Source organism: Phoca vitulina, unplaced genomic scaffold, assembly GCF_004348235.1.
Source record: "Phoca vitulina isolate PV1807 unplaced genomic scaffold, GSC_HSeal_1.0 scaffold29, whole genome shotgun sequence".
Classification (NCBI taxonomy): Eukaryota; Metazoa; Chordata; class Mammalia; order Carnivora; family Phocidae; genus Phoca; species Phoca vitulina.
The window spans coordinates 5,102,638-5,115,573 of NW_022589732.1; the positions used below are offsets into that span (position 1 = coordinate 5,102,638).

The 12,936-nt window shown below is 36.9% G+C and overlaps 1 protein-coding gene across 4 annotated transcripts in view; it reads right to left on the reverse strand.

The window, feature by feature from the left end:
- Window positions 1-12,936, reverse strand: part of JMJD1C (jumonji domain containing 1C) — a 338,905-nt gene that overhangs the window by 268,931 nt on the left and 57,038 nt on the right. For 2 of the 4 annotated variants that reach the window (XM_032423900.1, XM_032423899.1), the window contains exon 1: window positions 8,069-9,920. The exons of the other annotated variants lie outside the window; for them this stretch is intronic. In XM_032423900.1, the coding sequence (XP_032279791.1) occupies window positions 8,069-8,242 (174 nt within the window). In that variant the 5' untranslated portion in view covers window positions 8,243-9,920. Of the gene's footprint in view, window positions 1-8,068; window positions 9,921-12,936 lie in introns of those variants that run through there. 4 annotated transcript variants of the gene reach the window in all.

The window sequence follows — 12,936 nt, forward strand, 5'->3', positions numbered from 1 at the left end:
TACCTCTGAAACAAATAATGCAATATATGTTAAGAAAAAAAAAAAGAAGAAGATAGCAGGAGTGGAAGAATGAAGGGGGGAAATCGGAGGGGGAGACGAACCATGAGAGACGATGGACTCTGAAAAACAAACTGAGGGTTCTAGAGGGGAGGGGGGTGGGAGGATGGGTTAGCCTGGTGATGGGTATTAAAGAGGGCACGTTCTGCATGGAGCACTGGGTGTTAGGCACAAACAATGAATCATGGAACACTACATCTAAAACTAATGATGTAATGTATGGTGATTAACATAACAATAAAAAATTTAAAAAATATTAAATACAGCTGATAAACACCTCCAAGTGTATGAGAAAATACATATTGAATTATTTCAAGGCCTAATATTGTAGCCTTGGGATATTTATTCTACCTCAACTTCTATAATCACAAAAATTCAAATCTTATGAACTCATCTTGAGCATCCAAAAAAACACTAAATAGAAATCACATTATTTTAGTAAGGAATTGTGGTCCATGTAATATAGTACAAGGTATATCATAATGAAAAATTTCATTAACTCAGAATTAGGAGCTTTTGGGAGGGATCTGAAATTTATTTCTGCTTAATAAACACTTTATCCCAGGACATTCCAGATAGAAACTATTAATATCACAATTCTAGAATTAGAGAACAGTAAAAACTAGTCTAGACTAATTCCATTCACTGACTAGATAAATGAGAAAACTGAGACCCAAACTATAAATCAAGTGAAATGTTAAAACTACTTTTGAGAAATATTTCAATGAAACTTAAGGTCTTTTATGGTGATCAGTAACACGTATTTATATACACTTATACACAGTTCCTGTTTTTTCAAACTAATTTCAAAAGACATTCTATTAAGACCTGTTTCGTCAGGCTCATTTGAATGAATACAGATGAAATATTGTACCTGAAATTTGTAATGTATTAAGAAATATGTAATCCAAAACTTTTATTAATTCTAAAGTGATCTAGCCAATAAACCCCAAAAGTCAGATTTCACTGTACTCATACTTTTTAATAAGAGGTATAAGCATTTGTCTACCCTGTTCAAATTCAACAAATTCCTATAAGACTCCTAGTTCCAACTGATTAAGTAATGTGGACTAGACTGTGTTAGAGCTCAAAACTTTAAGCTGTTTTCTACTAATTAACCACTTATTCCATAATTAAATCAATAGGTTCTACATTATAAAATAAACACAAGATTTTCATCAGTGGATTTACTAGAATAATTTTATAAAATAGCTACAATATAAAAAATTTTAAAGATTCCATCCAGTTAGATAATTTCAAAGAATGTTTCAACATTTTGAAACATTTTAATATTTTAGTAAACAATCATAAAGGCAAATTATGTAATCCTTAAAGATTTATCACATTAAGAACTTTTTATCAAATAAAATATGTTTGTTAAAAATCTACATTGAAAACAACTGTTTATCTGAACATCAGGCAGAAATATAATCATTGTCAAATCTTGAAACAAATGAAATTAGTTAACATCTATTACCATTAAATCACCACCATTAAAAAAGATCAGTATAGGGGTGTCTGGATGGCTCAATCGGTTAAGTGTCCAACTCTTGATTTCCACTCAGGTCATTATCTCAGGGTCATTAGATTGAGCCCCATGTCAGGTTCCATGCTGCATGCGGAGGCTGCTTAAGATTCTCTCTCCTTTGATAGTAAAAAACAACAACAACAACAACAACAACAAAAGATTCTCTCTCTCTCTCTCTTTGCCTCCCCCTCCCGTGCATGCACTCTCTCTAAAAATAAATAAATAAAAATAAATTTAAAAGATCAGTATTAATTTTTAAATAACAATACCTAATCTCAAACCCTTCCAACTAGATGGGTTGTGGAGTTCAAAATTTGCTGGATTTTATAAAGTTATATAGGGCATATATAGTGATAGTTGAATATGCTAACAGTGCATATATGACATACATATTACATGTAAAAGTACCTATGTTGCATGTAAACCTGTGGAGTTTCTAAGCACCCTAAAATTAAGCACATTAATATTTCTCTCATAAAACAAGACTATTCAGTTCATATTAGGTTTCACTTTTTAAAAAATTCATTTAGTCAGGTTTTCCTAGTGAATCATTAAAATATTCTGTTAGTACAAAACTATGTGAATTTCAGAACTACGGATAAAGAAGAGTATACTGATAGGTATTTATCTGGCCAACAAAAACACAGAATAGAAATATACAACATTTATGGTATATGACCTAAAAACTAAAAGTTAATTTCTTGTTAATTTCTGAAATATTAATGATACCTCTTTCCTGAAATTTCTTTTTTTCTTTTCTCTATTCTCTTTTTTTTTTTTTAATTTTATTTGGGACACCTGGGTGGCTCAGTGGGTTAAGCATCTGACTTTCAGCTAGGGTCATGACCCGCATTGGGCTCCTTGCTCAGCAGGGAGCCAGCTTCTCCATCTGCCTGCTTCTTCCCCTGCTTGTGTGCTCTCTCTCTGACAAATAAAATCTTTAAAAAAATAAATAAAGATTTTATTGATTGATTTGAGAGAGAGAGTGCACACACAAGCGCACAAGCAGGGGGAGAGGCAGAGGGAGAGGGAGAAGCAGACTCCCTTGCTGAACAAGGAGCCCACCGTGGGGCTCAATCCCAGGACCTTGGGTTCAATGACCAGAGCTGAAGGCAGACGCGTAACCGACTAAGCCACCCAGGCACCCCCTGAAATTTCTTTTTAACTATAAGGGGCTTATAGATTCTTCCTGACATAAAAATTCAAATGTTCTTTCTTATTTTTCATTATTTAGAAAGTTAGATTTATGTCCTACATGCATTAAAACAATTTTTCAAAGCTTTGGGATACATCAAGACACAAAGCAGAATATATCATCCTCCCTGAAAACCATCATTGAAGTTAATGACAACGGTATAAACATCTTAACATCAAATAACAAAGAAGACAAGAATGTCATGAAAATGCTCCTTACATGTGCTTTCCAAAAAAATGGAATGGAATATTACCATGTGTATCAGTTAAAATGCTTTTAGTTCCACAGAAAAAACAAAACAAAGAGACATAAAATAAATTTACTCTTCCAAAATGAAAAATCCCGTAGGTGAAAAATCCAACAATGTATTTAGGCTTCAGAAAACAATCTGATCTGTCTGTCAGCTTTGTCCTCAAACTGGTTGACCTTAAAGCAGGGAAATGGCTACGGCAATTTCAGCATCACACCCACACAATACTGTACTTAACTTCATTCTGATTGTACCTAATTATTGTAGCCAGAGGAATTCAACTACCTGATTAAGGAATACCATGACCCACGGTTTAGTCAAACACATAATAGATATTGGGGAAATAACCACCAAGATATACAAAACCATAAAAGAAAAAAGAAATACTCAAAATTTATAGTAAATAGTAGTAGGTAATTGAGATGGTTAGTATAAATTAAAGTATTCACGAAATTTATGACATTCATTTATTTATCATTCAGTGAACACCTAAGTAAATACTAGATACTGTATAAACATGTAAGGGGAAAGAATATGAGTATGAGTTTGAGAATTGAAGACCTTCTTTGTACATAACTTGAAATTGTCAAAAAGTAATAAATCTATAAACATAGCCTATATGCTCTCAATTACATTGAAATATCTGGACATTTTTACTTTCAGATGCAATGATATCACTATATGAAGGTAAGAACAGAGTTCTCACGGTAAAATGTCTTTAGTTCAATTAAATTAAAAAATTTAATAAAATTAAATTTTAAATAAACTTAAAAAGTCTCTTTTATTTTATTTTTTAAAGATTTTATTTATTTATTTGACAGAGAGAGACAAAGTGAGAGAAGGAACACAAGCAGGGGGAGCGGGAGAGGGAGAAGCAGGCTTCCCGCTGAGCAGGGAGCCCGATGCAGGGCTCGATCCCAGGACCCTGGGATCATGACCTGAGCTGAAGGCAGATGCTTAACGACTGAGCCACCCAGGCACCCCAAAAAGTCTCTATTTTAAATTAATGGAACCAAATCATGTGCCAGAACATATATATGACAGGTCAAAAGAGGGGGTAAAATACCTTTATTTAATTAATTTTACAAAGAAACATACAAATGACACCATTTATAGGGTGATTACCTTCTTTTAAAACAAGCTAAGTTAGTGGTTAAAACTGAAATGCACAGTTTACAACGTACCACCATAGCCTCCACAGATAGCTACAATTTACATACTCCTCTTACTATACCAAAGTCTTTTGGGACCAATTACAACAATTCAAGAGAGGAGAAAAAAATAGTCTATGTACTCAAATCAGACATAAAAGTCCTTCTACCTACCAGCTAACCAATTTTCCTGATGGTTAACTCATCCAGGTCATACTGAGCAACGAAGTAAAAATCATTCACTCATTCATTCATTGTGAATAGACCAGAAATTAGCATTATCAATATCGCAGGACCATTATAAATTTCAGACTTACCTAAAGACTTATCCTAACAAAATTTATAAGGGAATCAAATGTTACCAACTCAACATGAAACTTAAATGAAAATATAGCTGAGCAAAAACATAATAGGACTAAAAATGGAAAAGGCTTCCTTATAAACAAAATCACAGGTCACTTTAAACTTCCTAAACATGAAAATTTTCTTTATATTTAAGACCCATAAGATCTGCAAAATAACTTTCATCTGCAGGTACACAGTTTAGAACAGTTTAAAATCTTGTCACTAAGTGACCATCAGAAAATCCCCCAACAAACAAGCAAATATATGTGTTTGGTGTATGAAACAAAATACAATTTTTGTTCCTTTTGTGTATTGAAAAATCTGACATATTTTTAAAAAATACACTTTAAACAGAGTTAGCTTGAAATAATGATGCAATCACCCTAAGCATTAAGGTGAGTGGGTAGATGACTAGATGGCTGAATAAATAAACAAATAAATAAGTACATACATACATACATACATAAATGGCTGATAGGTTACGGATGAGAAGTAAAACAAGCAAAAAGTAAATCAATTTTCGCAGATAAGATTATTCTTCATTATTGAAGTGAACCCAATATTATCACAAGGGCACTTAAAAAGTAGAAGGGAGGGGCAAGAAAATAAGAGGGAAAGGTGCCTAGACCAAGGAATGTGGGATACTTCTAAAAGCCAGAAAAGGAAAAGACATGGATCTTGTCTAGGACCTTCAGAAAAGAACACAGTTCTACCATATCTTGATTTTAGCCCATGTTAGACTTGTCATCTCCGGAACTATAAATAATCAATTTGTATTGTTTAACACCAACTTGTGTTAATTAACAGCAGTGACAGAACATTAATACACATAACTCTTCAAACATAAGATCAAAAATAAGAATGATTAACTTTTGAGATAAAGTATTCCCTAAACTATTTTCAAGTTCTGATAGTTACCCTTTCAAATCATGTGCCATAAATACATACAACTAAGATTTCAAATACATTTGCAGGTTCTACATTACATATATTTAACTTTTTAAAAAAAAAACAAAAACACAAAAATACCCTAGTTATACCATCATTTTTCATATAATTCATAAAGCTCTTTAAAATTTATTCTGCAGTAATAGAAGTCTAAAAGGGGTGCCTGGCTGGCTCAGTCGGTGGAGCATGCAACTCTTGATCTCAGGGTTAGGAGTTCAAGCACCACCTTGGGTGTAGAGACTGCTTAAAAATAAAATCTTAAAAAAAAAAAAGTCTAAAAGGGGAATTACAGTATATTGATGCTAACCTGTTCTACATTTCATTTCATTTAATTTAGGGAATATGAACTAAAAAAAAAAAAAAAAAAACAAGAAAGTTTGGGAATAACTCTAAAACTGTAGGTCCTAGGCTGAAAAAACTCAAGTTACACCACATAAAAAAATTTTCAAATAAAGACTTGTAGACAAAGGAAAATGGTTGGAGGGGCATCTGGCTGGTTTTTCAGTCCCAGGAACAAGCAACCCTTGACCTTGGGGGTGTGAGTTCGAGTCCCACGTTGAGTGTAAAGACTACTTAAATAAAATTAATTTTTTAAAATTAGGAGAAACTGCTGGAGGTTCACATAGTTATGGTTCAAAATGCATTTTTATGTAAAATTTGTATATGGTGAAAAGCAGCTATTAAGTGCACAATTCAAGTTTTAATACATAAACCCCTATAACTATCAAGATACAAAACATTTCCATCACCTGAGAAAATTCATCCCTGTTCTTTTTAGTCTCTCCCACCATCCACATATACTTTTCATTTTTAAATACCCAGCTTAATACTTTGCCTTTTACAAATGTGATAAACATAAATCCATTCTTTATATCATTTAAATTTCCATGCAAGAAAGTTTTTAATATATTTAATTTTGATAACTTGACTGTCACAAGTGATACTCATAATTTAAAACTGTTATTTCCCAATTTTCATTCATCTACTAAAACAAAATACTCTGGAAAACAAAATATCATTCCAGGTTTGCTCTGAAATAATTTTAAAATGCTAAACTATAATCCAACTAGCTTCCACACAAAAGCCAAGACAATCATCGTATCACAATAAGAGGAAGAGAGATAAATTCAGCATATGCTTTTTACACAAAAAAACTTACTAAATTGACACGATCTGCAGAACCATTAAGATGAGAAATTTTTTAAAATTTGCTTTTTCTTCTTTCCAGTAAGAATAACCAAGCAAAATCTTCAAAATCACCTTTATTCTGCTTATTTCCTATTAGAAATACCTATTAGCAAAACAAGCCTATTTTGCAATATCAAGTCAACATTAGTACATGCCCAATGAAACCATATCATTGACTACAGTCATGAAACAGGGATTTACAAAAGCAGTCAGAAACCAAGAAAAATATTAAAATAGGTATGCACATGTATAGATAGATATTAAAGTGAATTTGGAAATGTAAACTGCAGATACACAAAAGGAAAGAAAATATTACCATGTTTGAAGTTTTCAGTAAAAAATTAAATACCCCAAGGCACTACCAATAAATTTCGTGGATTATGTACTCGCAAATCAACCTTGAGAAGACTACTCAATGCCTAGCCTCTACTCCACCCCTTCCAACCTGTCCCCAAGTGAAAATGTCCTTGGAACACTATCAGAGGATATCCCGTCTCGAAATGGTGCACATTCCTACATTATTGAAAGAAAATATTGGCAGTATCATATGAAAGGAAAAGAAAGCAAAGAAAAAGACCCTTAAGGTTCGGCAGGGCATAACATTTTAATTTATAATACTTCTTGCTTCATTTAAAATTGTATAAAACCCAGGATGATTTTTAAAACACTATTCACTTTCTAAAAATCCACAACCCCACAGGAAAAAAAAACAAATGGAAGGAAGGAAGGAATGGAGGGAGGGATGGGTTAATTCTATGACCCTCCAAATCAAAAATTTTCATTTTCATCCCTTCCAGTTAGAAATACAAGCATCTGTAGAAAGAGGTTTCATCAAGATGCCACCACTCACACAGCCTTTGCCTGGAAAATACACACGAATCCCAGGACAGCCTGAAACACCATAGATGTGTCTCTTTCCTTTTCTCCCTCCCTCTCAGCAACCTTTACTGCCTAAGTTTTAAGTCTCTAACCCCTGCACTAGTAAGACTTTTTCAAGGAAAGAGATGTTGGTGAAGATGGCCCCCTACCGCCATGAGTGGTCTGTGTTCTGTCCGCCACCCCCACCTGCCCCAGCGGCACTGGCTCACAGCCCCGCCTTTCGGTAAGGTCTCCACGGCCACTGCGGAGGCGCTGAACCCCTCCCAGGCAGCGGCCAAGAGGCCTGGCGGGGCCTGTGCGGGAGCCCCGGGGGTCCCGCTCCGGCACCGCTCCCACCGGGGAAACTACTCACGAGGAGATGGGAGACCCCAGCAGGGGACGAGTGCAAAGCCGACGACGGCTCCAAAGAGGGGCGTGACCGCCAGCTGGCTGGGCTGCGGGAGGTGCCAGAGGTAACCAGACAAGGTGCTGCCAGAGACAGCAGTGCGGGCGTGGGCTGGGAGACTGAGGGGCACTCGCTCTCTTACCGCCAGGTCCGGATTGCGGCTGTCCCTGTGTGACACAGCTCGGATGACCCCCGCTCGCCAGCCCCGCAAGCAGCGTCCACTCTCTCGGCGCTCCGGCCGAGCCTCCTCGCCGACCGCCACACACAGGAACCGCTTCCCCACCAGTTCCAGCCGCGTCTCCACCGCCATAGCCATCACTGCTGAAGCGGCTGCTGCCTCCTCCACTGCGAGGGAACCAGTGAAACCCTGCTCCTACCGGCCGCCCATGCTGAGGAGAGCGGACTGGGGGACGGCCGCAGCCCCGCGAGCAAGCGAGTGCGGACTCGGGGGCGCACCGGACGCTCTGCCCAGAAGGGCACAGCGACCTCGGTCTCTCAGTCCTCAACACTCCCCCAGACTCCCCGACTAGCAGCCTCTGACTGTAGTCACACACACACACACACACACACACACAGAGAAACGGACAGAAATCCCCACACCCCTCGTCGCCGTCGGGGGCCCTGAGGCAGGCCCAGCCACTGCCGCCACCTCGCAGTGGACAGTACTACTCCGCCTCCCCATCCACTGGCAGGCTGTGAGCGCCGTGCGTCTCCTTCCGCCTGCGCGGGCGGGGGCAGGGAGCCGCGGGAAAGGGTCGGAGGAACCACCACAGACGGAAAGTAGTGCCCGACGACGCTGCCAAGGGGGCTGTGGGACCAGCCAGGCTAAGAAGTAAGGAGCGGGGTGGGAGAAAGGAATGCTCTCCCTTGGTAACACCATTAAGAGGATTTGAGGGTCACCTCGCTATTCGCCGCTCCCTCAAAAGTGTCTGTGGGGGAAGGGGTGGAGGCGAAAGTGAATCGTGCTGGTTCCACCCTGGGTCACAAAATAAACTCCAGTTAAACCCCGCATCTCCAGAGCGACGTTTTTCAGAACACATGGTGCCCGCCACCTGAGGTAGCCCAAATTTCGCCTGAAACAACAGCCCTAGCAGCAAAGCAGAGCAACACTTTCCATTGAAAACAGTCACTGCACAACAGTGAACGACTCCAAATGAAAATGAAGAAAACACTGTCATCCTTTCATCCTTCCTGTTTGCAACAATACTAATTACATGTTTGAACTCTTCAGAGATTTACACCTCTCTACTGCTTTGTGGTAAAAATGTCAAACGCCCTGTTGAGGGCTTCTGTCAATGTCCCTAAAATCTACAGTTTCTGTGCCAATTTGAGTTCTTTCAGTACTAGCACATACCTCATACTCACTAATCATAAACAAACAACAACAGGGAAAGGCTCCGGATTCAGTTATTAGAGACTATCGTGGAAAGAAAAGGTTTTTAGCCAATCACAATTCAGTAAAATAAATTATGTTTACTTCCCGTCCAATCACAACAGGACTTTGTAGTCCCTACACATACAGATCCAATCCTTGAATTCTTCTAAAACAAAGCTATCTTCTACATGTCTGTGAGCAGTTCAATTTCAGACATACATTATTACAGTGTTTTTAAAAGGTAGTTTTAAAAATCCCAGTCCCGTGTTGTTTTGTTTTGTTTTTCAGGGCCACTAATGATCATAATCAACTCCAAAAATTCTTCTAGCCCAATGAAAACTTATTCTAAATTTTGGTTTCTAAAAAAATAAACTTTGGTTTCTTAGAGATTTTCCTAAACCTCTACTCCAAAAAAATTACCTTTTAAAAAATTATTATTATTTTGAGAGAGAGGCGGGTGGGGAGGCAGAGAGAGAGAGAGAGAGAGATAATCTTAAGCAGGCTAAACGTCCAGCGTGGACCCAAACCGCTGTCTTATCTCACAACCTGGAGTTCATGACCTGAGCCAAAATCAAGAGTGGGTCACTTAACCGACTGAGCCACCCAGGCACCCCCCTCCCAAAAATTACCTTTTTAAAGGAGTTTACATTAGTAATCTGAATGTTTAAAATAAACTTAAGGCTTTCATCTTTCTTGGAACACCCAAGCAGAGTTGTTTTAAGTAGAAAAAACATGGCCACTGCAAATAGGTTATAAAAGAAAATTACAACGAAGACAGGTTTTAATCATCATGATCTAATTCTGCTAAAGACCAAATAGGAAATTGTAATAGATAAAGGAAAACCATGTCCAGAAATGCATACTGACAAGTTGAAAGAAAAATTTAATTTCACTTATGCAATTTTATTTCCAGGCCCACTCTTTTAGTGCATACTTAATCATCTTGAGAACTACAGACTAAGATTTCTAAAATCTCAACTTGAATTAAGGAGCCAGTAAAATAATCTGGTGAAAATAACCTAACATATGGAAGGAGAAAAAAATAAGATCTGCATTGATACCAAATTATCAATGATCTGCTTTGTCATCTTCAGGACGACACAATTGTTACGAAAATTGCCTGCTTCCTAGTCTCAGTGATATTCTAGGAGCAAGTGAGAAAATATAAATAGTCACTTAAGAGATGAAAATAACACTCTTATTACATAAATCCCACTCACTAAATTATATATTTGGATTATTGATTGTTGGGATGCCTTACATAAAACTGCCACCTGATTTCACTTTTTATAGGTAAATTTCTAAATGGACTCCTAAGAGCCCTCACTACATGTTGAGTGCTATCCTTGGAAGTGCTCTGAAAAGCATGTAAATCCACCAAATCAATCAAAATATTTCAAGTGCAGAAGGCCATATATCTTCACAACCTTTTCAATCAAATGTCTTATATTCTCAGTACTGCATTCTAAATATTATTCTATGAATCCCCTGACTCTGGCCAATGACTACGAATTACAAGGAAAAAAAACACGAATTTGTAGATATTTTGCTTTTAGAGAAACTTGAAGTATATTTTTTTTAAATGTAGAATAAAAAGGCCTTAAAGGATTTTTGTTTGCTTGCCGGCATTTTTTGCTTTGTTTCAAGGACTGTTTATACTGTTTTGCCAGCAAATCATAACTCTAAGTAACATGGAATTAAAATAAATTTTAAAGTCAGATTTGAAACCTTAGAATATTTGTTTGTTCAATTAGTTCCTTTACATCCTCTACTTTTATAAATATCCTCAGAAAATGCACTAGTCGATTTTTTTTAAAGTTATAGAATTTTTCACTATAGAGGCAGAGAGTGACACAAAAGTATTTAAAATGACTAAGTTTACTTACAGAAGCTGAAAAATTGAAAACATAGACTAGATCTTATACTTTTTCTATCCCCACAGGTAATATGTACATTAAATACATACACCCCCCTCAATTCAAGCAAACCTCATACATCAAATATCTTTTTTTTTTAACTTCTTTTTTTTAAAGATTTTATTTATTTGACAGAGAGAGACACAGTGAGAGAGGGAACACAAGCAGGGGGAGTGGGAGAGGGAGAAGCAGGCTTCCCGCGGAGCAGGGAGCCCGATGCGGGGCTCAATCCCAGGACCCTGGGATCATGACCTGAGCCGAAGGCAGGTGCTTAACAACTGAGCCACCCAGGCGCCCCCAAATATCTTTATATAAAAGACACACTGTGAGATTATTGTTTTTTAAAAATCCACAAAAAATTTATTCATAAAAACAATGTTTTATTTTTTAAAAAACGTGACCTACAAAGGAAGGATATGTATTCACTGTAATGATAAGGGTCATAATTACCCACTTAATTATCAATAATTAGTAGTTCATAAAGTTTAGTTTCAATAAGCAGTCTACTAGCTATAAATTTTTCACTTTGTGATTTGGCCAATTATCTACTCTCTTAAATACCAGTATTTTGTGTCACTATAAGTGTCTATTATAAACAACATAAAAAAACACAAAGGGAAAAAAGTTTAGTGCATATATCTTATAATAATATTAACCATCATTTATGGGACACTTACTATGCCTCAGACACTAATAAGCTAAGTACTTTATACCTATAATCTTACTTTATTTAAAAGATGAAGTTACTCGCCTAAGCATACACATTCAGGAACTGGGATTCAAAATTAGGCCTTATGATTCCAAAGCAGTCTGCATTATGCTAAATTGTCACTTAAAAGAAACATGAAGGTCAGTCACCAAGTTGCCACCTCCTTATTAACATAGGCTATTCATAACTGATTTGTTTATTTAGCACTTATTATGTGTCTCACATCCTGCAAGGTTCTAGAGATAGGGCCTGTCTTTGAGTAGCTCACAGTGTAGGTGGAAAGAGACAATAGAATGCTTCAGTTTGTTTAAGGAAGCATCAACAGAATGGCATAAAAGATAAGTTTAGTGCATTTTAACAAATAATTTTCAAATCTATTATAACCTGGAGGCTTTTCTTAATTGTCAAGGGTAATGACTGGATTGGGTTATGAGGTCTTAGTCTTTATATACAGGCACATCTAGGAACTGTTAAAGTCAATATTACAATGAAGGAAGCCACGGTAATATGTTTAATAAAGTACTTCTTCTAGGTGCGAAAAATAAAAGTTTTAAAAATCAAAAATAAGAATAAAAAAATAAAAGGAAAGAAGCCAAAAATTTCAACTGAATTATACAAGTGGAAGACCAAGAATAGAATGGAAATAAGTTTATGTTGCTGTGTTTATCACTAAACCTTAAATAACTTCCATTTAAGTATTTCCCTAAACACTTTTTTTTTTTTTTAAGATTTTATTTATTTGTTTGAGAGAGAGAGAGAGACAGCGAGAGAGGGAACACAAGCAGGGGGAGTGGGAGAGAGAGAAGCAGGCTTCCCGCTGAGCAGGGAGCCCAATGCAGGCGGGGCTGGATCCCAGGACCCTGGAATCATGACCTGAGCCGAAGGCAGACAATTAATGACTAAGCCACCAAGGCGCCCCCCCTAAACACTTATTTAAACTGAATTCCTTGATCAAATTTATGATAATGATAACATAACTCAAATGTCACTTTCCTAAAGAAAGCCATCTC